This window comes from Dreissena polymorpha, chromosome 3 (assembly GCF_020536995.1).
Source record: "Dreissena polymorpha isolate Duluth1 chromosome 3, UMN_Dpol_1.0, whole genome shotgun sequence".
In the NCBI taxonomy this organism is placed as follows: domain Eukaryota; kingdom Metazoa; phylum Mollusca; class Bivalvia; order Myida; family Dreissenidae; genus Dreissena; species Dreissena polymorpha.
Genome location: NC_068357.1, coordinates 125,812,435 through 125,835,739, shown reverse-complemented (window position 1 = coordinate 125,835,739; position 23,305 = coordinate 125,812,435). Strand labels below are relative to the sequence as shown.

The 23,305-nt window shown below is 34.1% G+C and overlaps 1 protein-coding gene across 1 annotated transcript; it reads left to right on the top strand.

Moving 5' to 3' along the window:
* The first annotated feature begins 5,720 nt into the window (after positions 1–5,720).
* LOC127871332 (fibropellin-1-like) lies at positions 5,721–22,276 on the top strand. Its single transcript, XM_052414140.1, has 9 exons — positions 5,721–5,785; positions 11,998–12,111; positions 12,448–12,561; positions 12,921–13,052; positions 14,149–14,325; positions 14,713–14,889; positions 20,484–20,617; positions 20,952–21,093; positions 21,981–22,276. The coding sequence occupies exons 1-8, from the start codon at positions 5,722–5,724 to the stop codon at positions 21,090–21,092; spliced, it is 1,053 nt and encodes a 350-aa protein (XP_052270100.1). The 5' UTR covers position 5,721; the 3' UTR covers position 21,093; positions 21,981–22,276.
* The last annotated feature ends 1,029 nt before the right edge of the window (positions 22,277–23,305 follow it).

Sequence of the window (23,305 nt, the reverse complement as noted above, 5' to 3'; positions counted from 1 at the left end):
CCCCAGTGTCTTGAGAGTTTTGTGTGAAATCAAGGAAAAATGTATGAATATGATTGTTAATCGTACAGTCTGGTTTGTTTGCATAAGGATCACATATGAACAATACATTGAATCATAGAATATACGTGGAGTCGCATACTTATCAAGTCGATTATGATTTCTTTTGACAAAAATAAAAGCGGTTGATCAATTGAGGCTATGTAAATGTTTTAAAAAACTGAATGATTAGACCTAAGATTGACTTAATAGCAGATGATAAGGCTTGATAAAAGTGTGTGTCTACCAGTATATGTTAATGGATTGAATGCAAGCTAGAGCATTGACTCATGAGATACGTGTTTTTGTTTTGTTTTTAAACGGATGAATAGTTTTCATATGTCTAAGACTGAAGATTAGATTTGATGAAAGAGAGTTTAGCTACCAGCTTGATAATTTGATCAGAGTTTAAAATGTCAAGAAATGACTAACTGTTTGAACATGTTTAATTCTTGTCAAGTTTTAAAAGTTTATATGTTAAGACTGTTCTAAGATTGATTACTATTGTTAAGTGATCTTCGTTCTTTTATAAGTTAAGACTATTCTTGGAGTTAAAACAATTGTCTTTATAAGAATTGATATTGTTAAGGGATTGTAAGAACATTGTTTTTAAAGAAAGAGGGATGTTGATAGATAGATGTTATATTGAAATGTGACTGGTAGCCAGTCTATATAGTTATACAAGATTTATGTCCCTTTTGTACTCTTCGTAATAAAGTAATCAACATTTTCTAAGAACGTATTTCCACTAAAAATGGTTTTAGAAAAATTACCTAAAAGGTCTTAGAAAAATTCGTAGAAGAAGATCTTAGAAAATGTTTTCAAGTGTGAAAAAATGTCAGAATAAGAAAAATCAATGTTAACTACCATATCTATTTCGTCTGCCCAAATTCTACCGGGAATTTTACCGCATATTTTTAGTAAACCCTTGTCGCGTACTTTCGATTTGAGGCTAGTAAATCCTATTTGCTATCGCAAATAATCAAAAAACCTTTAGCTTTATTGAATTGAAAAAAGTCGTTTTGAAGAGGATTAATTAGTTTTTCAGTTGTTCATGTACACCTACGAGCATCTATTTAAAGTTTTGATAATATCATATCTTGAAACCGATTCAACTTGCCATTTAAAACGCACTTTCGCAACACTTGCGACGAGTATATAGTGTCAGTCATCAATTACACTCGACTACACTCTTTTGATTTACAGGAAAAAAATTGGGTACGAAAAATAATTTGGTTACGAAAATAAAAATTGGGTACGAAAATTTTGGGTACGAGAAAAATTATGCCCCAAAAAATTTGAGTACGAACATAAATTTGGGTACAAAAATTTTGGGTACGAAAATGTATGACCCCTAAAAAATTTGTGTGTAAAAAAAATGGGTACGAAACAAAATTTGGTTAGGAAAAATATTTGTGGATACGAACAATTATGCAAAAAAAAAATTGGTATCAAACAAAATTTGGTACGAAAATTTTGGATACGCAAAAATTATGCCCCCCAAAAATTGGGTACGAAAAAAATTTGGGTACGAAAAAATATTTGGGTACGAAAAAAAATTTGGGACGAAAAAAAAAAATTGGGTACGAAAAAAATTGGGTACGAAACATTTTGGGTACGATTTTTTTTATTAGGAGAGATGGGGAAACTGTAAGTATACCGGGGTACCCAAAAAAATCATTTGAAAATCGGTGTACGGTGAAGTATACTTCAAAGTATCCGGGGTACGGGGAAGTAGTACCCGTGGGGAACTTGACCCATTGCCAAACTTGCGTGGTTATGGCATACGTGTAATTGACACGTCTAGTTTTATTTCAGCAAAACAACTTTTCTTGCTTACCCATTCCCACCAGACAATTTCAATTTACAACATCACAACAGTAACTCTATTAACGAAAGCATGCTTTTCTTAATGCACAGCTACATGCAGTTTCATTCGAGCGTCCAAAACATGTTAACGAATATTTCTTTTTTTCCTTCTACGAAATCCCGTTGTAAGGTCCAATGCAATTGGTGTTTAAATTGCTTTTAGATCTAGTTCTCTTCTCAAAATTGGTCGGTATGGGTAAAATTAGGATTTTATGTTTTATGATAAAAATCGTGATTAAATGATTTACCGATTAACGAATAACTCAAACCCAGCCTGGGCACCATCCCTTATACATACGGGTAAAATATTTTGCAATTTAGTTGGAAAGGCGACAATAACATTTCTATGAATCTCCTTATGTATCCGGTTATTTATGTGCTATAGTAAACATCGTTAAATCTGATTAAATCTTAAATTATACGGCAATAATATTTAATGAACGTGTGTGAGCTCTATATTTATAGAAATTAACCGTAATGTTTGCATTCCAAGAAAAAGAACGATGACGCTTATTGCACCTATTAATAATAGGTTGGTTAATTTACAACCTAGCGTTAATATTTCATATATTAAAAATGTTCGTCATCCAAGGTATTGCTTGTGTTGACTCAGCAGTATTAAGAAATATGAATGCATTTTAAAGACTTTTAAAAGTGGACAACCCATACGCTAAAATGTTGCCGACAGTTAAGAATCTCGTAATATCACATATGCGTGATACCTTTGTTCAACACCAGGTTGTTGCTGAAGAAACGCTATATCTCTTAGCTATATATGATTATTCTTGTTTTAGTTTCGTTTCAGTTGTAATTATTAACTACAATGGTATTACTTGAAATAATTCAAACTCCAAGCACGTACACAATAATTAGGTATATCAAACAGTGGATGGAACAAATTTACGAGCCCGGTACTTTGTTCAACTCTAATCTTATACGCATAAGGCAGCATGCACCTGTTGCGAAGGAAAGGCTTTTTGAACCAGAGATATTACAATGTGGTTGTACATAATCAACATCATCTGCTTTCGGTCTATGTCTTTATCATGCTTCCCTAAAATTCATCGTATATATTTGGTTGTTGTGGTGACGAGTCTGCTTGTTCAATGTATGGTTATTACAGATGCAGTTTTTTTTAATTGCCTGTCTACACCTTTCGATACTTTTGTTCAACTCTAATCTTATACGCATAAGGCAGCATGCACCTGTTGCGAAGGAAAGGCTTTTTTGACCAGAGATATTACAATGTGGTTGTACATAATCAACATCATCTGCTTTCGGTCTATGTCTTTATCATGCTTCCTAAAATTCATCGTATATATTTGGTTGTTGTGGTGACGAGTCTGCTTGTTTAATGTATGGTTTATTACAGATGCAGGTTTATTTAATTGCCTGTCTACACTTTCGATACTTTTGTTTGAGATTCTCTCTTTTTTTAACGCTTGAAACAAAATTACCGATAATATCAACATCAAGACTCTTGTATCCGGTAATTTAATGATTTTCTCTTATGTTTGTGTTTTCTTACACTGAATAGAAACCGGTAGTTGGGGTTTCACTCTTCCTTTGCTTGAAAGTGCGTAATTATGGCCAACCACAATAAAGGTAGATGTGGATTATTCATTCAACAATTTAAAGATTCTTAAATCAAACGAATAATGTATTGATATTGTGAAATATCGTTAAATTCAGAAAAAAAACTGACAAACCACGAAATTGTCATGGGCAAGGCATTTAAGGGAACGTCTATTAACTGGAATTTCTATGTATGATTGCTCACCATGACCCGATCATATGTATAAAAGGTGACTGGTTTTGAATTGTTTATGCCACTGCGCTAACGTTAGTTTGAACTTGCGTGATTGTTCAGAGACACAGCGATAAAAGGAGGCGTTTACAGTCAATTCTACGAACGTAAGTTCTTTTTAATATTTTGGCTGTATCGTGTATTGTTTCATACGGTGTTTGTTTGTTTGTTTTTAATCAACGTTGCAATATTTTGTTTCTTTTTGATTCGATTAACATTCCAAATTGGTATAAATTTATTCATGATTTCATAAGTATTGTTTATGATATCGTCGGTCCTAACAAACCTTCTTAACCACTTTCAAGAAATCAATTAAGTGACACATAAATAATCATCGCTATTTAAAACAAACTTTAACAACAACAACAACAACATTTAAAAATAAAGCTTAATTATATTTACCAATTTAATAAATCAATTTAATTGGACTATTTTTCAACAATGTTTTTTTTCCACTCTTATAGAAATTGAAATTTTGGATTCATTATTTCACAATGAAATTTAAACATCATTTTCGATCAGTTGTTGTTACTTGGACAATAGATAGCATTTATGTGAGAATGATTTCGATTCAAATATGATATATTATTTTTTATATTTCATCTAAATTGTTCTGTATCGGTGCTTATTGCTTTGATGATTGTTTCTGTGTGCCTTTTTGAAGTCGGACGTAATAATATTGGATCAATTGTTATTGGTATAAATTGTATTTAAGGGTTTTAAGTCGGACCGATTTATTGTCATCCATGGTTAAATGGCATCACTTCAGTTTAAGAAAATGAGTTTAACTCCAGTTAACGCTAAAGCAAATTTGGCTTGGTACAAACGTAGTTTACTTGATTCCGATAAAAAAAAACATCACATGGTATCAGCTACAAAGGGCATTACGTTTATGATACATTTATAAACTGACAGGAAGAAATCCTTGCATTATGGATAATCAAGAATTTCATTTCAAGGGTTGTCAAATAGACAAACTAATACGGATATTGATAGGACCCATTCAGTACATTATGAAAACACACACACACATATATATTGTGTAAAACATTAAACCGTATGTATTATACACTATTATTTCGAAGCTCAAATAGCCCAAATGGAGCAAAAAGGTACCATGTGCTTTCTAATTTCAATATCACACGGTACCTTTTTGCAATACAGTTGATTTAACCACCGTTGAAAATGATAAAAGACGTTCCTCAAACGATATACAAAATTGTTAATGCAAATCGATGGCAACTTCTAATGGGCAAGAATAAATGTTTGTTAATTAATATATAATATACATAATAGGTATTAATTTTGGTCCGATCTCTGAAAATTTGGCGCATTCTTCCGTCAATCACAATACGCGAAAAAACATAATGATCCACTTGTCTGAATCCATGCAATCAAAGCATCGAAATATGGTTAACTTGTCACGGTGGGCGATAGTGATTTTAGTCGAGCTTGAGTTAAAACCAGTGTTGTTTAGCTCGATTGAAATTATAATTAAAGGGGCCTATTCACGTTTTGGTAAATTGACAATATTTAAAAAAATTATTCAGATTCGCAAATTTTCGTTGTAGTTATGATAGTTGTGAGGAAACAGCATTACCAAACATTTACCATGCTCTAAAATATCCATTATATGCATCTTTTGACCATTTAAAAACCTGAAAATTATAAAGCGGTTCAGAGCGAACCAATTGAATGATTTGGAGAGTTGTGTTGGTCTAGACGATAGACTTTTACTCCAGGGATCAGTGGTTCGAGCCCAGTTGAGGGTTCCCCTTTTTCTTTCTTTAATTGTATTTTTGTTTTTTTACTGGAGCTTTTTAGATCAAATGTTTACATTTATCAATATAACGATTTTAATCACAAACTTCAATACATGCCGAAATCTGTGAAAAGGCCCCTTTAAATCAATTAACACAGTATTTACAAATATTGAACATCAACCTCTGTTTACGTTAAGTTTGAAATACAGAGATGTTAACAAAATGTAATGCCATTTTGTAGTGACCATGCTGAGCGTTGTTTTCGTAATTGCCGGTCTGGCGGTGGTTGGCACAACAGCACAACCGGCAGGTAAGAAATGCAGAGAAACATAAAAAATTCGGCATTGAATGTGCGTAGTTTCATAGTAATAATGGCGAGGTTTCGATGCCTTTCGAACCACGCCCACAACTATCAGCACGATTTTGGATCGACCAGGCTGAACTTTTAATAATTGATAAAACACTAACGGAACTTATAAACTTTAACGGTTAAAATTAACAGCTTATTTATGTTGGACACACTTAAAAATTACCACTGACTATCTGACTTGGTATCAAATGAGTCTCTTTGAAAAATCTGTTTCACATACTTCTATAAAGACCCTATAATCTCCGATTTAAGTAGTAAATAATTGATGTTTAGAATTACTAGAGTTGCGACACCTTAAGGGTTTCGCGGGATGGAATGGGTGGGGACTAAAAAATGTGGGTACGAAAATTTTGGGAAAGAAAAATGTGGTTACGGAAATTTTGTGTACAAAAACAAAATTTGGCTACTAAAATTTTGGTTACGAAAAAAAATGTGGGTACGAAAAGTTTGGGTACGAAAAAATATGCCAAAAAATTGGGTACGAAACAAAATTTGGGTACGAAAAAAAATTTTGGTAAGAAAAATATGGATACGAAAAAAAATGTGGGTACGAAAATTTTGGGTACAAAAAATTAATTCCAAAAATAATTTGGGTACGAAAAAAAATTTAGTACGAAAATTGTGGTTAAGAACAAAATGTGTGTACGAAAAATTTTTTTTAAGGTACAACAATGTTGGTTCGAACAAAAATTTGGGTTCTAAAACAAATGGGTACGAAAAAAATTGGGTACGAAACATTTTGGGTACGATTTTTTTTATTAGGAAAGATGGGGTACCTGTAAGTATGCCGGGGTACCCAAAGTATAATTTGTAAATCGGTGTACGGTGATGTATACTTCAAAGTACCCGGGGTACGGGGAAGTAGTACCCGGGGGGAACTTGACCCATTCAGCTTTAGTACATATACAAACTTGTACAAAATGTCATTCAAAGTACGGAAAATGTATTTTATATATTGTCAAAACGAAACCAGCAAGTAGTTAACATTTACCAATAGGTGTCGTAGGTGTAGGTTGGGTTGACTGTGCAGGTGGAGTCAACCATCCATCTAAATAAATATAAATACATAGAGATATTAGCTTTTATATGCTATTATGTTTAACGCGACCGTTAGTACTCAAATGGGCCGTGAATAGATCGTAAGTAACGAATTTTTTTTCAATCCCCTAGCATTCACATAAATTTGAAAGGTGCATGCACGCTGTCTTGATAATTACATTTTCAATTTGGTTTATTTCGAACAAGGTGTGGTAACGCCGATTTCCTCCGATTCTGACACTTTCATTATATAAACGATACAATCACACATATAAACCACAATTCAGAAATACCCTTTTTGAATCTAAACCAAGGACTTAAACAAAGGTATAAGTTGTTACGATTATCACTTAACACTTTGACAAGAAGATCGACTACTGTCAAGTTCATGGCCATTATATTTTACAAAATGTTACCTTGTTGACCTGAATAAATAAGTATTCCGGAGTTAATACAACATTAATGAAAAATATTACCCGTTACATTAATAATGTTTCTGTAGACACTGATCATCCAGACTCCTCCGCATTTCTTGGTGCTTTTCCCGGGGCACACATAATTACATTCAGACTCGGGCTTACTCACAACTGTCTGCACGTTTCCACAGAAACACTCTTTGCCTTTCTACTAGGGATGGGACAGAATATCCGAATATTCGAAAATCGGCCGAATATTCGATTCCAAAATTCATATTCGAATATTCTATTTTTATGCAAAGACACTTCCAAAAAAGTACATGTACAAAGTCGCAGTTTTGGTTTCCATTATCATTATAAGTCATTGCTTTGATAACAGCTGCCATCAATGAACGGGGTGATAACTGGCAAACCAGAGGGTATAAGGAGAGGGACCAATCGTAAATTTTCTCTCAATTCAGAGTTATGCAATATGTACAAATTATTTTCTGAAAATTTGTCAAATATGAAAGTCAATTTATGTGAAACAATTACATTTATTGATAAACATTTAAAAAATCTGTGTTTTTAAAGTTTTTTTAACCTCAGCGGTCAATTGTATAAACAGTGGTTAATATTAGCTGTAGTTACTTGATTAGCGCAGTGATTTACATGGATATGTTACCGCCATATATTTGTATTTGTATAAACGATGGTTACACCGTTATTACCCAACCATTGAACTTTTTTAACTTACCACTGTAAAATTACCAACAACGCAATCATGAAAATGACGTCGTTTTCGCGCAAATTGTCAGACGAACATTGTCCAATATAGCCTTCGACTCTGTCTCAAAAGAAATAGGCGAACAAAGGGCTTAAACCTTTAGTGGCCGAGTGGTGGACGTTTTTAAGAACTTATTGAAAGAAAATCTTCATAAAATCAAAGCAAATAAAAGAGTTCACTCGTTACCTAATAAAAAATGGACACCATGCTCGTTGCAGTCAGAAATTTGATACAAGACATTATTAACACTCATTAATACTCAAAATCAACGAATATTTCGTTAACTATTTCATAACTTAAAGTTAACCCATAAAAATCAGTGTTCCTTAAACCAATAGCCAAAATTCGAACGCTAGACGTGGTCTGGTAACATAGATTTAACAAGATACAAATTCATACAATGTTACCAGACCAAATCTATCGTTGAAGTTTTGGCTATTATAAGTTACACTGATTTTTTATGGGTACACTTTATTTTAAGAAATAATTTACGAAATATTCGTTAATTTTGAGTGTTAATCGGGCTTTAAAAAGATCTGTCTGGTTATGATGTTTACGCATTAAAACGCAATTCTCATTAATTTATCGTGAGGATGTAACTATTTTGATAAAATTACATTTATTTAGCGACACAGATTCAATTCACATGCACCGAAGTATGGTGCAATGTTGCAATAAGACGAAACGAACACATAAACTTTAATATATGTTGTCACAAGATGTATTATAGAATCAGGGTAAATACAGTTTCATGCAATTGCAATGCACGTTTTACAGCAATAAAACGAAACTTAAACATGCTTTTTACATAATTTCACGAAATTTATTATCGAATCCCGCCTGATTAAAGTTTAAAGCAAAAACAGTGTGCGTTTTGCAACACTGCGTTTTGCAATATAGATTCTATATTTGAAATATGAAAAGAGTAAAATACACATAAAATAATTCTTTTGAACGAAAGCACTTGCATTGCACATCAAATTAACTGCAGTTTGTATTTTAGAAGCTAATATTTATTTAATGTTCATGCCATTGGGCATTAAATATTGGAGACTTAAAATGATAACTACATTCGTTTCAAGTTACCGAATTAATATACGTACCATCACTAAAATTATGTTTTAGTTAAGCTGTATTTAATTTAATTCTCGCATAGTTGATAAGTCTTCTTATTGTTTTATTCATTTAGCTTACTGTACCTTATATAGCTTGAATAGCGATTTTTTGTGAACTTATAGAAGGTTTAAACGAATATCGGCACAAATTGTCTTATATCGGGACGCCGAGACAATCAACCAAATCGCGGTCCCGTCGAGATCTGGCATATATGTTTTAATTCCGCTATCCATATATTAAATCAATGATCATCTTCTCAGAATGTATTTTCTCAAATTTATACAAATTAAATCTTCGTGGTTTTTAATCCCAGAAAAATAGCGAAGCCAAAAGCATACATATGATCGATGGAAAGTAATCCAAATCAATTAGAAGTATTGTAATAAATTAGAATTGCGGTAATGTGTTTTCCTGAAATATCTTACATCTTATGAAACTAAACAGTATTTTTGTAAAAAGAAGAGCATAATAATCAATGATCTTAAAAAATATATATATTACTCTATCCAACTTTTCAAAGCTGCATAAGATACGATTTATAGTGGCATTTGTGGCAATCAGGAATAGTAATTTGCTCCGGACGGTCATAGGTTCGGACATTTTAATAAAAGGCTTTAAAATCGAATATTCGAATATATTCAAATAATGACAAACGAATATTCGAATATCATTCCCAGTATTCGTTCCCGTCCTTACTTTCTTCATAAGAAATTTGCACAAGTATTATTCCAAACGCATACGTTAAATGCATCGTGTATTGTCTCTAAGTATATAAAACACATTTTTGCTCTCTATTCACCTCGATTCAATTTAACTGAGCTACTGACGCCACGGTGAAACATCGATAACCTTATTCCACAACTTTTCGCTGTAAAGTTGCACACGATTAAGGTAAACAGCACAAAAAGGTCAATGTTTCATGGTGCTAGCCAATCTTTAATAAATGAAACGAACCGTTAGTTTTTCTGTACGAATCGCCAGAACAAAAATTGCCATCCAGTAAATGTGTATATCATACGAAAAATAAAATTTAAAACACAATTATAACTTCCGTTAGCTCGCACTTATCTCGATAAAGTATTATCAATGGTATTTTATGCATAATTACGTTATATGTCAAAGACGATTATTACTCGGGTGTTGGGCAAAATGATTCTCCTTTAACCAGTTCTTGACAAACAATCGAAAGACATAATTTTAAATTCAGACTTAAAGTCTCTTTTACGCTCAAAATCAACGAAAATTTCGTAAAATATTTCGTAAAATAAAGTTAACACCTAAACAATCAGTGTTCCTTATTGTAATAGCCACAAGTTCAACGCTAGTTGTGGTATGTTTACATAGATTTTTGTAGATACAAAATGCTCGTTTTTATTTATTTGTGACCACAATAAATTCCATGTTAATTTCCTGCGAATATATCTATCATACGACACATGAACACTAAAATCGTACCATGTTAAAACCATAATAAAATCTAGCATTTTGTATCAACAAACATCTATTTTACCAGACCACATCTGGCGTTGAAATTTCGAAAATGGCCATAAGGAACAACGATTTTTAATTGTTTAGCTTTATTTTACGAAATATTGTACGAAATTTTCGTTGATTTCGAGTAGAAATGTTACTTTAAAAACTTACCTAAATCCGTTAACTTCAGCTTGGAATTTTGTTGCGGAAACAAATCTATAAAAAATGATTCTGCACTTTTAAATTCCTCAACACGATTTAAAATCGCATGCAATTATCGCATACTATGCGATTACAAATGCATAGTTGTACCCGTATATGTACATCAAACAAGAAGAAGGTTTTGGAAATTGATAAAACATAAATTCGGAAAATGAATTTCTTTATCGTTCAATTGCACACACACAATCCGAAAGAAAAGCTTTATTTTATCTAATGTTTGTAAACATTTTCCGCAAAATATTTGATAATGGTTGTAGATCTCTTTTCTTTCAGACAAAAGTGCTGGCTGTAGAGAGCGGGGTAAGTAGATATTTAAGACATTTAAGACATTACAGTTTGTGCTCTTCATCTCTGTTTTTTTTCTTAACATAAATATTGAACACCTTTGAGTCAAGAACTCTCGTTCATACAGCGCACTTTTCTAAGACAATTTACGACATTTATGTATTACAATTCAGCCATATGCTCTAAATACGAGCATGATGAGATCCGCTTGAGACTCATGCACGGCACGAACTGCACCTCGTTCTGTCACTGCGCTACCTTGGCAACCCATGCTGACGGAACGGTGACTTACTACTGGGCGAGACAGAACTGTGGGCCAGGCACCCAGTTTGATTCGTCGATAGGAGTTTGCAACCATATTGGCGCCTTTGTGTGTGAAGGTAACATTGCATTGGCATATTTAATCACAACTTCATAACATTCGTGACCTCCAAAGCTATTCACGGCCCATTTGAGTACTAACGGTCGCGTTAAACAGCTCTGGCATCGACATTCGGCAAAAATACCGAATATCGAGCTGGGACGAATGTCTAGCCAGCTCTGACATCGCTATTCGGCAAAAGTCTCGAATATCGAGCTGGGGCGAATGTCGAACCAGCTCTGACATCGCCATTCGGCAATAGTCCCGAATATCGAGCTGGGGCGAATGTCGAGCATAAGTCCCGAATATCGAGCTGGGGCGAATATCGAGCCAGCTTTGACACTAGTCCCGAATATTGAGCTCTGTAAACTTGTTTCTTACAAATTAGTAATGTTTTATTAACGGCATTAGCCGTTATTACTTTAATCTTATAATATTGTTTTAATTACTTTTCACATCTGTTGTTTATTTTTAGACATCAATCAATGTTCTCCCAACCCGTGTCAGAACGGAGCCACGTGTGCACATAGTATCAACAACTACACGTGCACGTGTGTAGCGGGCTTCACCGGAAGGAACTGTCAAACAGGTAAGTGTTAATTTATCAAACTTGCTATGAAATGTACAAATCATGTGTTTATATCTCGCTTATTTCTGTTGAGACAGAAAACAAAAGTTGCCTTCGCGCTCCTTGTGTAACGTTGTTTATAGTATAATAATAAAATATGTAGTAAAATCCTTGTAATGTAGTTTTTTCTTCCAAAAATAATGCGGCATATCCTATTCAACAAAGAAATTTGATAAAACTAAAACGTGCCCGGCAGTTTAAAATGCACATATATTGCTCATTTCATATAGTAAGCATATACGTTCGTAAGTTGTTGTAATGGCCTAAAAACAGCAGATGCACATTTTATCTTGTCAGACATCGATGAGTGTTCACCTAGCCCATGTCTCAATGGCGGCCGCTGCTCAAATGAAATCAACAAGTACATATGTACATGCACTTCCGGGTACACTGGTATCAACTGCAGGCCAGGTATGTATTTGATGTGGAGTTTTATGCAGGCACGTATCATATAATCCAGTACAGTAATACTGAATAAGAAACTAAGAAGAATGAAGTAAAAAGCTGTAAAAATTTAAAAATCAAGAATTTACTACTTTAAAATATCATTTTCTTTATTCGAGTCGAAGAAAAGTTCTGTGTAGGTATCACTTGTCCCCAATTGGGAAAAAATCAACAATGTTTGGTTGCGTGTTAATATCTTAAAATCCGTGCTAGTGTCCGCATGACAAACGTATACGATTTCATACACACCTCTACATATATTTAAAAATCAGCGAGAATAATATGGGTATTATGCATGTAAATGTTGTTACTGTGGTATTGAACAGCTGTGCTGGGCGATGACTGCAGCGTCCGACCGGCAGTGTGCTCGAACATCCTGAACTCGCAGTGCACGGGAGGCACGTGCCAGTGTTTGACGGGATACGAGAAGACAGGCGAGGCAACGTGCAGCAAGAAAGGTGCGTATTTGGACGCATGTTTTGAGGTTTTTTGTTTGTTTTCTGTGTGATATCCCGTTCTGTAATAACTGGTTATCGAACAAGTATTCGTATGTGCGCGTACATGTATTAGGGGATCCGGCAAAACTGTCCGATGGGTATTTTTAATAATAAGTCAGACGGGATGGAAACCTCGCGTAGAACTCCGACTTATTTCATATAGTGTATTGTATTCGAATATGTATGGTGGCGATTATCTGGTATGATTGTCCGGGGCTGCGTATAATCGGATCGCAGTTAACAAAACAGCGAAAAAGGGGGAAATGAGTCAAGATTGTCTGGTGTGACATATTAATCGGGAGCCTATTGTATATTTGGAAGATTTAATATAGTGGCAATTGTCCTGGTCGATTGCCCGGATGCCGTTTGTCTAGAGACCAATAAATTCAGGATGTACATTTGATTTGACCAGTATTTATTCAAAAGGAGAATGCCTACTGTGATGCGTCAACGAGCTAAATTAATCATGGATCGGATAACAGTCTTGAAAACTTACATTACAGTCTTGAAAACTTATATAACATTCTCGACACCTTGTATAACAGTCTTGAGAAATAATATGCCAGTTTGGAAAACTTTTATAATAGTATTGAACAAATATATAACAGTCTTGAAAACTTATATTTTAGTCTTCAACGCTTACATATATCACTTACAAAATGGATTTCCGTTTAAAATATGAGCACACACGCGATGAACGTATTCAGATATTATTCACTAATGATTGTCTATATTTCACTGCATTTACCTCAAATCTGGTCAATTTTTTGCACGTTTTGGCCAGGCAATCAATGAATTATGATTCTGAACAAATAATGATTACCGTCGGTAGCTGAATACCAATGAGTTATTCTCCACCCAAATTTCTGTTACAAGATATGTTTCCAAACAGAGGTACTACAAGTGCTTGCACCGAGCATAAGTACCTAACGGTTAGGGTAACACCTTCATTGGGTAATGACATGACACAATTTTTATTTATAGTGGACCATCATCACAAGTTATATTCGAATTCTCAATGAATATTTTGAAAAATAGTTTTGCTTATTGTACGCAGACTGTAAGAGCTTAGGACTGGTTGACAACGGCATCGTCGTATACTCCGGTGGCACGCTATACCAGGCCATTGCGACCTTCACTTGCAACACCGGTTATACGAGGAACGGACCTTCTTCTGTCACGTGTCAATCGGATGCCACATGGAGCGGGGCGAAACCTACATGCACAATAAACTGTAAGATGAATTGCACTTCTCCACATCACGCCGACAGAAAATAGCTGCTTTTCGAAACTTTAGGAAATCTGTGTTTTTCTGCTTATTTAAATGGGGCTTCAAATAATATAACCGCAATCCATTAATATATGTATTGTTTATTAAACTAAAGCAGCCTCAATTGTTCCGTCAATATACGATTATACGTGTGATATAAGTGCATTTGCGTCATTTAACAAATATTTTTTCCAATGGATCTTTCTGGATTCTGAAAATTAATTGTATGAATATTTAATGTTCTCAATATCCGTTAGCTTAGCCACTGAACACATGGGTCTATTAATGAAAAAGCTAAACGTTCTAACGATAATAATCTTTGACATGTCCAGTACGCTTCTGGTTTGATAGCTTGTCCTGATTTGACGGCGCCTATCTACGGAGCAGTGGTTTTCATCCCGAGCAAGGACTATCTAAGCAAGGCAGAGTTCTCGTGCAGTGTGGGCTACACCCTTACGGGTATTTCAACTAGAACGTGTACGGCAACCGGAGCGTGGGATGGGTCCAGTCCAACGTGTGTTATTAAAGGTAAACTTTTTTTCCTGTAAACGTCATACGTCCAAACAAAGACGGACTTCGTGTGAAGTATTTTTGAGACCCTGATGGTTCTTGGAATTGTCAAGCCCATGGTATGTGTGATAGTGACATGTGCGTGCGAAGATGTCAAGAGTATGACATCAATCCAGTTGGCTCATATGAATGTATAATTCTGTAAAATTGATAAGTTTATGAAATACTTAAGAATCTGTATTTATATCTACACGCCACGATAAATTTATTTATCCGTTTTCAACACTCTCACTTAATATTATGTATGAACAAACACTTTAAAAAAGGTATCTAATAAAACACATGCTTCAGATTGTAAGCCTATCACGATAAGAGATAGCATGATGATGATCGAATATTCAATCCACAGTCATGTATGCTAATACATATGCATCAGGGAAAATACTCATGTAACTTTCCAATCGCCCAACTGTGACAGCAACCTGTTACGAAAATGTAAATTAGGGTGGGGTAAAAGGCGGGGTTAAATGGCGACTAATAGTTTTGATTGACGTCGGTCATGAAGTTAGCGTTTATCGCCATGAATCACAGTTGTACCATTAACGTAATAAACCACCGGTCAATAAAGACGGTTTCGGGCACCATCATCATCATCTTACCTTTTTACTGTAAACAGCTACTTATTGAGAATTTGATAATAATGGGATATTCATTACTTATGGCGAGTAACTTGTGAACACCAATGTCCGGTAACATTTTAATTCCAGTATATGTATATATGTTGTTTTTATCATGTCCATTTATGGAACTGATTCATTGCGTTTTTTGCAGTCACGTGATTATACTTGTAGCTAGAAGTCTATTTGCTATCATCTAAAACGGACACCATTTAATTTCACTATACATGCATGTCATGTAATACCCGTGTTTTGATAAGAGCGCGAAATTGCTGCTGTCGTTAGTATTGTCAAGTTCCACGCATAGAAAGCGTGCGTGTTACAACAGGCCATGCGCTGTAACTAAATGTACACGTGCAAACTCAGTTCATGCAGTATTTTAGACTGAAAAATTAACATAAATACACCCAGTGAGAATGTATTGACCCAGTGACATTCAAGAAACCGGGCGAATGTGGTCCAGTCAAAAGTAGTGCATATCACTAAAGAGTTCCTTTTCTCTTCCAAAATTAAGACCATTTATCATCGTCATCTTTAGTTTTCATGTTGATTGTCGATGTCAGTTCTAACTTCACGCACCTAACTACTTGCTGGTTTCGATTTGACAGTATGTCTGTTCTCAACCTTTATTCATGTAAAATACATTTTCCGCACTTTGAATGACATTTTGTTTAATTAATTGAACCGTTCATAAAATGTGAAATAATGCTAGTTTAATGAAAAACAAATGGATACCTTTTCTGCACGTATTATTATTTTACTGTAAGTTCATAAATGAGCCGCGCGCTAGGAACACAATGCATAATGCATGCGCGTAACGTGTCGTCCCAAATTAATCAGCGCAGTCTGCAAATCATATCTGTTAGTACAAATATACCTTAATGATTATATAAATTAGATTCATGCTTTATTTATAACTTAAATTTTCTCAATGCCATCACCGTTATCCATTCTGTTTACATCTACATAAGACGTAAGGGAATTAAGATCAGATAATGTATGGATTCTTCTTGCTAACTCTTGATAAGTCCTATTAGTATCATATGATTTCTCATAATTATTTGCTGGGTCGGTGAGAGGTTCGTTTGTCTTTAACTGGCAAAATAAACAAAACTTCCAGTCAGTAGGCGCCTTTTCTTTGGGTACCTCTGAAGGTCCAGACAAACTTGCAAGTGTGACCGTTTTAGCCATGGTTAGTATAATTGTTAGTAATATCAGATGGACTACAGCCATAGTAAGCCCCACAGCCAGCATGCCAGGGTAGATAGTCTGTAAGAAAAACAAAAATGTGTTGACGTATGGAGATATGTCTTTTCTTAAGATTTATACCTAGACTGTACATAATTTCTAGAACCCTATGATACAGCTTAGCCTTCGTTTTAAACTATTTTTACATTTGCATATAAGTACCAAAATAACAAATAGAACTTCTATTTATTTTAAATAATTTTATTTATTACATGGCCAGTACTTGCATCAAATTTACTCAATCAACGAAATCCTAGCTTTTGTCACTTAGATCGTTGTAAATACTATTTTCTATCAGTGTCGTTAATTATTTAAGTGTTAGAATTAAACAATATTCTAATCATTCACTAATCAATACAATAGACAGAAATATTATTACCTTATCATCTTTTAATCAATAGAAAACAGTCAATGAAGTTTGCAGTGACACATGTTTACAAATGGGGCTTTGGATACTAAGCGAAGTAAAAAATGTGGTCTTGTAAAAGGTGAAGTAACACGGGCAATGTCAAATATTGACAAAATAAGGTTTGATATAATGATTTACCTATAGAAATTGAAATGAAGGTAAATACTATATGATACGAGTATTAAATATATTTACTTTTAATGTTATACAAGTTTGTACATGTACTAAAGGTAATGCACTTATAATCTCCCCTTTCAAGTACGAAATTGGAGAATTATCATGCGATGCATCAATGAATATCCATACAATTGCAACAATTCTCATTCATAATATTGCATTATTTTAACATTTAAATCATTTTCACACAATAATTGTGACACATAGCAATTTCAGGAAAATCTCTATCTCAGAAGAGCCGTTTTTAACCTCCCTTTTAATGTCCCCCACCACTATAGTGGGGGACATATTGTTTTTGCCCTGTTGGTTTGTTTGTTGGTTGGTTTGTGCGTTTGTTTGTGCAAACTTTAACATTTGCAATAACTTTTGCAATATTGAAGATAGCAACTTCATATTTGACATGCATGTGTATCTCATAGAGCGTGGTGAAAGGTTAAGGTCAAGGTCATCCTTCAAGGTCAAAGGTCAAATATATGAGTCAAAATCGCTAATTCAATGTACTATTTTGCAATATTGAAGATAGCAACTTGATATTTGGTATGCATGTGTATCTCATGGAGCTACACATTGTGAGTGGTGAAAGGTCAAGGTCAAGGGCATCCTTCAAGGTCAAATATATGGGGACATAGTGTTTCACAAACACATCGCTTGTTGAAATTGGTTTAAAAGTAGGTTCCAGAACAGATATAGCGTGTCGTCACGTCTTATTTAAGTAAGGGTATATTAAATAAGCTTCATACAAATGTTGGTGCTTTCTTCAGGAAGTTGAACATCTTTGGTATTTTATATGCCATAACCTAACGTGTTTAATAGTTCAGAGCTCTGTCGATTGTATTACATTTATTTGGCTCTTTGGAGATGTTAAAATTTGAAATATATTTGAGAAAGACAGACAGTTTATTCAGACTTATACAACAGTACATCGTCTTCAACTCAAATATACAAATTATATTCTGTCACGTGAATATGAGTAATAACATAACATTATGTAACATAAAAGTCAATTACAAAATACAAATACAAATAAACACAATATATGTCAAGAACACGTAAGTTCTATCGAGGGGTGATGAAATCTATCAAACAATATTATTTAGTAATGTATTTCTTATTACTACAGGTTCTTTGATATTTTACATACTTTTGAAATTACTAATCTATCATTGGAAACTAATAACTCGTGGAATTTATACACAGATCGGCTAATATAAAATTTACGACTGATATATCTCTTTCTTAAATCTATATATACATATAAAATGGTATTCGTCTTCTAAATCAACGGAATTAATATACAAACAATAACGCTAATTTAGTGGAATGTTGTTCGGAGCATAACTGCCAGTTTGGATTCTCAGAGGATGTGCAGAGACTCTCAATCTTACAAAAAATAAACGCAGACGTCTAGGATGTAAGTCTAAATATTCTTCGTATTCCAAAGAGGATTTATACATTTTGTACATTTCGTTTGCCAATAAATAGTCAATGACAGAAGAACCGTTATTTAAGTAAAAAGTTTGTTTACAGCTATTGCCAACTCTACCATTAACAGTACGTACAATGTGGATTTACATAGATCTAGTAATCTTACTCCATGATTATTAAGTGAACAATCTACTGAGGCCCTAACAGAGGCATTATCTGGGTGGTAATCAACATCATCATTAACAGTATTAATTTAATCATGTACAATATAATCACATTTGTTTCAAACTCTACTATTGAGATCACCAGTAACAAACACTTTGCCAAATTCAGAAAAATAAGTAATATCATTTTCTAAAATTTCAAATAAATCAACATTAAATGCGTTATAAACTGGAGAATCAATTCCCCTATATATAAGTTCCACAGATATAAACATCGTCTGAGATATTAAAAACTGTGTGATCTTGTTTAACCCAGATAATTGTATCATAATGATTTTTAACAATAGCAATTCCATCAAGTAATTCTTCTTTAATATATACAACAATGCCGCCACTATTTCTGCGGGATTTTTCATGTTGGAATTTTCTCAAGAAACTAAAAGACAGGTACCCACTAAAATCGATATCACTACAACTATTCGACCAAGATTCGTACAAAAAAAAACATATATCATAGGAACACAAAATATTAACAAAAGAAGGATTACTTTGTTTACAATTGGTCAGACCATTTACGTTCCACGAAAGAATGGCGATTGCTCCTCCGTCGTACCCCTAATCATGCACTGGTCGCCTGTGGACGTAAAGGGTGTCGTACGAAATCCACGATCGCTTCCCATTTCCTCTGGCCTCTTTCATCTTTGGCATTGGCTCTGGCCTCTTTCATCTTTGGAAGCAGCTTTCGACGTTTGGCAACCACTTCCGGTGGAAATTGTTCAAACACATTATAGTTGGTACCAGTTAACTGTTTCCACTCGCCTAGCACCGACTCCTTGTCTTTGAAAAATGCAAACTTTGCAATTATAGAGCGAGCTTTACCGCGCGTTTGTTCCCCTGGCGATCTGTGAACCCTCTCGAACTTGATAGAGGCCACCGTTTCCTGTGCGATTTTAAGCGCATCTGTAAGATGTTTTCTAAGAATTGAGTCTGTGGTATCAGGCGACTCACTCTCAACTTCCGGCACACCAGTAAAAATGAGATTGTTCCGCATACTTTGCGATTTCATATAAGTAAGATCCTCCCGAAGGCTGTCCCGCTCCCGTTCGAGGTCGTCTATCCTACTTGAGACATGTGCCGCAGCTATGTTTGCCCCCCCCCCTCATTTGAGTTTAAGACTCTGACCTTTACACTATGGAATTCGAATGGAAGATAATTTTATGTTGATCACATCATCACTACAAACCAATAATATAAACTTCGTTGCAGCTCACTAGAAAATGTGTTTCTTTTTGTATGCAAATGTTCTTAATTCGCTTAATAATGATAATGATGACGATGATGACGATGATGATTATGATGATGATGATGATGATGATGATGATGATGATGATGATGATGATGATGATGATGATTAATAATAATAATAGTATTAGTAGTAGTAGTAGTAGTAGTAGTAGTGGTAGTATTTGTACTATTAGTGTAAGTATTATTATTTGTATTATTATTATACAGCTCCTGTGTACCGCGGATGCTACATGGATACGTGGGACCGTGTCTTGCCTATTCAAATGACTCCCGACTCGCCCACAAATGCGCCTTTGGAATGTGCCTCTCGCTGCATTGGTTACGCTTTTAGCGGCGTTGAGGTAAGTAAAGAATCGGTTCAATATTATGTATCCCTTACGGATGGATCACACTTTTGTAAGCAATAAACGAACGGTGATTCAATCATATGTCATTTCATGTTTGCAAAACACATCCATATTATGTAAGTAAAAAGCTTTCAGCAGACAATAAAGCTGTATACAAGTAAAACTATGGTGTAATGCTTTTACTCTCTCTCTCTCTCTCTCTCTCTCTCTCTCTCTCTCTCTCTCTCTCTCTCTCTCTCTCTCTCTCTCTCTCTCTCTCTCTGTATATATATATATATATATATATATATATATATATATATATATATATATATATATATATATATAGTCCGTCGACGAGTGTTTCTGCGGCACAGTACTACCCACATGGCTAATGCTAAGGCCTGACTCCGAATGTAACTCTGCGTGTCCTGGGAACAGCGCATTGATATGTGGCGGGGTGTGGAGAATCAGCGTCTATAGCAACTAGGGTAATGTAGTGTTATGTTTTTCCGGATTTATTCATGTCATTGGTCCTCCACTTTATGGCCTATACCAAACACATGATACCATTGTGAAATCAAGGTTTTATCATATTTAAACCTAATATGTAGTTATTGTAAATTACAATAATATAGTTGTGTGCACTGATTTAAATCTCTCATGATGTCTATCTATTCTGTATGTAAAGTAAGGTAAATGACCTTTGCATAGTTGGTGTAACACAAACGTGTCCAGACTAATACAGGCCTTGCTTATTTTCTATTTCTCATAAAAATCAGAAAGAAATGTGATTGATGTAGTTTATGTATCAGTTCACGGCCTAGTTTGTTTACAAGTCATTATTTCTAATCTGAAACCTTGACTGTTAAACGACGGTACTTTCATGATCAACAATAGACGCATTTCAATTATATTATCAGCGTGTTTAAACAGTCAATTATGTTGATTTCACCTTTCGTTTTTCTAATAAGTTTACAAAACAACAGGTACCGATTTAAAAAGTTGATCTCTTCTGACATGGAAAATTCTATATTTTTACCACAAAATATTAATACAAGTGTAACGTAAAACATTAATAAAACTACTTATTAAAATACTATTAATCGTTCTATTATTGTTTGTCTCATCCATTCTCATCAAGACAACACGACTATTTTGATTGAAACTTCATTCAAAATGAGACGCATGCGTATAATAATGTTTGCATTTTACCGCCAGAAAAACACACAAGGCAAACTCGTTTTGATGCGATGCAAAATTATGATTCATATTAACATTTATATTGACGAATGTATGAAAGTTGAGGAACAGAATACGCTTTCTATCATTTTTTTAAATACTGCATACCAATACAAATGTATAATTTCTATTTCAGAGTGCTGAACAACGTTGCATGATACAAACAGCCCCAAAAATACAACTCTGCGCTTTCTGAAAACTGATGCTGGCTTTTGTTCATAAAATAACGAATATTTCTTACTATCCTTTTCAACTTCCTGATTACAGAGAAAATTGTTTGCAGTCTATTTTACTAAGACGCTTCAACTGTGTTGTTTAGAATGATTTGACAGTTTACTTGGTAATTACATGTTGTCTTTGTCACATTAACATGTGTTTAAAACCAGTTGTGCAATAAATGAATATGACTAGAAAATGCTAAAAAACTACTACTTCAGGAAATAAATCTTTGCTTATGTATACTTTCAATAAAAGCATTCTTCTGCACAGAGATCGGTGTTTCATTATTTATCAGAATCAAACATATTTTATATTGTTTCGCTTCTCCGAAACCACGTGGCACCTTTCTGACAACGTTCCTAGTATGATGAGACACAACCTAGTCTATAACTTAGTTGTCCCCTCTTATTAGGGATAGACTTCCTAAAGTTTTTGCAACACAAAACTACCAAGAGACTTTAAGATGAAATCGTCGATCTTGTCATGATAATTGCCGAGCTAATATCCGGAGCATGTTTCTATGTTGTTGTTTTTTCGAGATAAAAAAGCAAAAACATTGACACTCTCTTATTATATACATTAAGTTGTAAAAAAAACAGCAATCTTTTATTCGATATACAATACCAGTTCCGACACTCGCCAATAATATCAGTTGATGCAATGTAGTTTTAACTAGTCCACTGCTTAACATAAAAAATGTGACCTTTCTAGTAACAATAAAGTTTGTTCTAACATGCTATGGAGTGAATTTCAATGTTTATGAGGTAATTACTGAGGTTGTAATACTCTAATAGTGGTTTAATAGTATGCTAAAAACCAGAAGAGGCGATTCGAGAATTTTATTTTATCTAAATTAAAAACGCATCCCCTGTGTAATATGCTTTTAACTTCTTTTACTTATTATTTTGAACAATCGATATTCCAAGCATGAAATAGCCTTGCAAAACTTAAAAAATCCACTTGTAAACAGATAACCATGTTAACAATAGTAGACACACAAATACATAATCACAAATCAAAGAATGATGAACCATACACAAATTTTCCTACTATTGTTATACAATATAACGAACACTTAAATTGTTTGTATAAACTCTCCTTTCCACAAATTTTCATTAAAGCATTGTTTTTGTTGCATTATGAAACGGATTCATAAAAGGCCGCTTTTATTTTAAACATTTATTATTAAAAACGTAAGTTGCAAGTCAGAACATCGAGTTTTAATTATGAAAGCAATCATGT

Coding starts and splice junctions, on each gene's coding strand:
- LOC127871332 (XM_052414140.1), top strand. CDS start 5,722: ATGCTGAGCGTTGTTTTCGTAATTGCCGGTCTGGCGGTGGTTGGCACA. Junction 12,112..12,447: donor CGGAAGGAACTGTCAAACAG/GTAAGTGTTAAT, acceptor TTATCTTGTCAG/ACATCGATGAGTGTTCACCT. Junction 13,053..14,148: donor GGCAACGTGCAGCAAGAAAG/GTGCGTATTTGG, acceptor TATTGTACGCAG/ACTGTAAGAGCTTAGGACTG.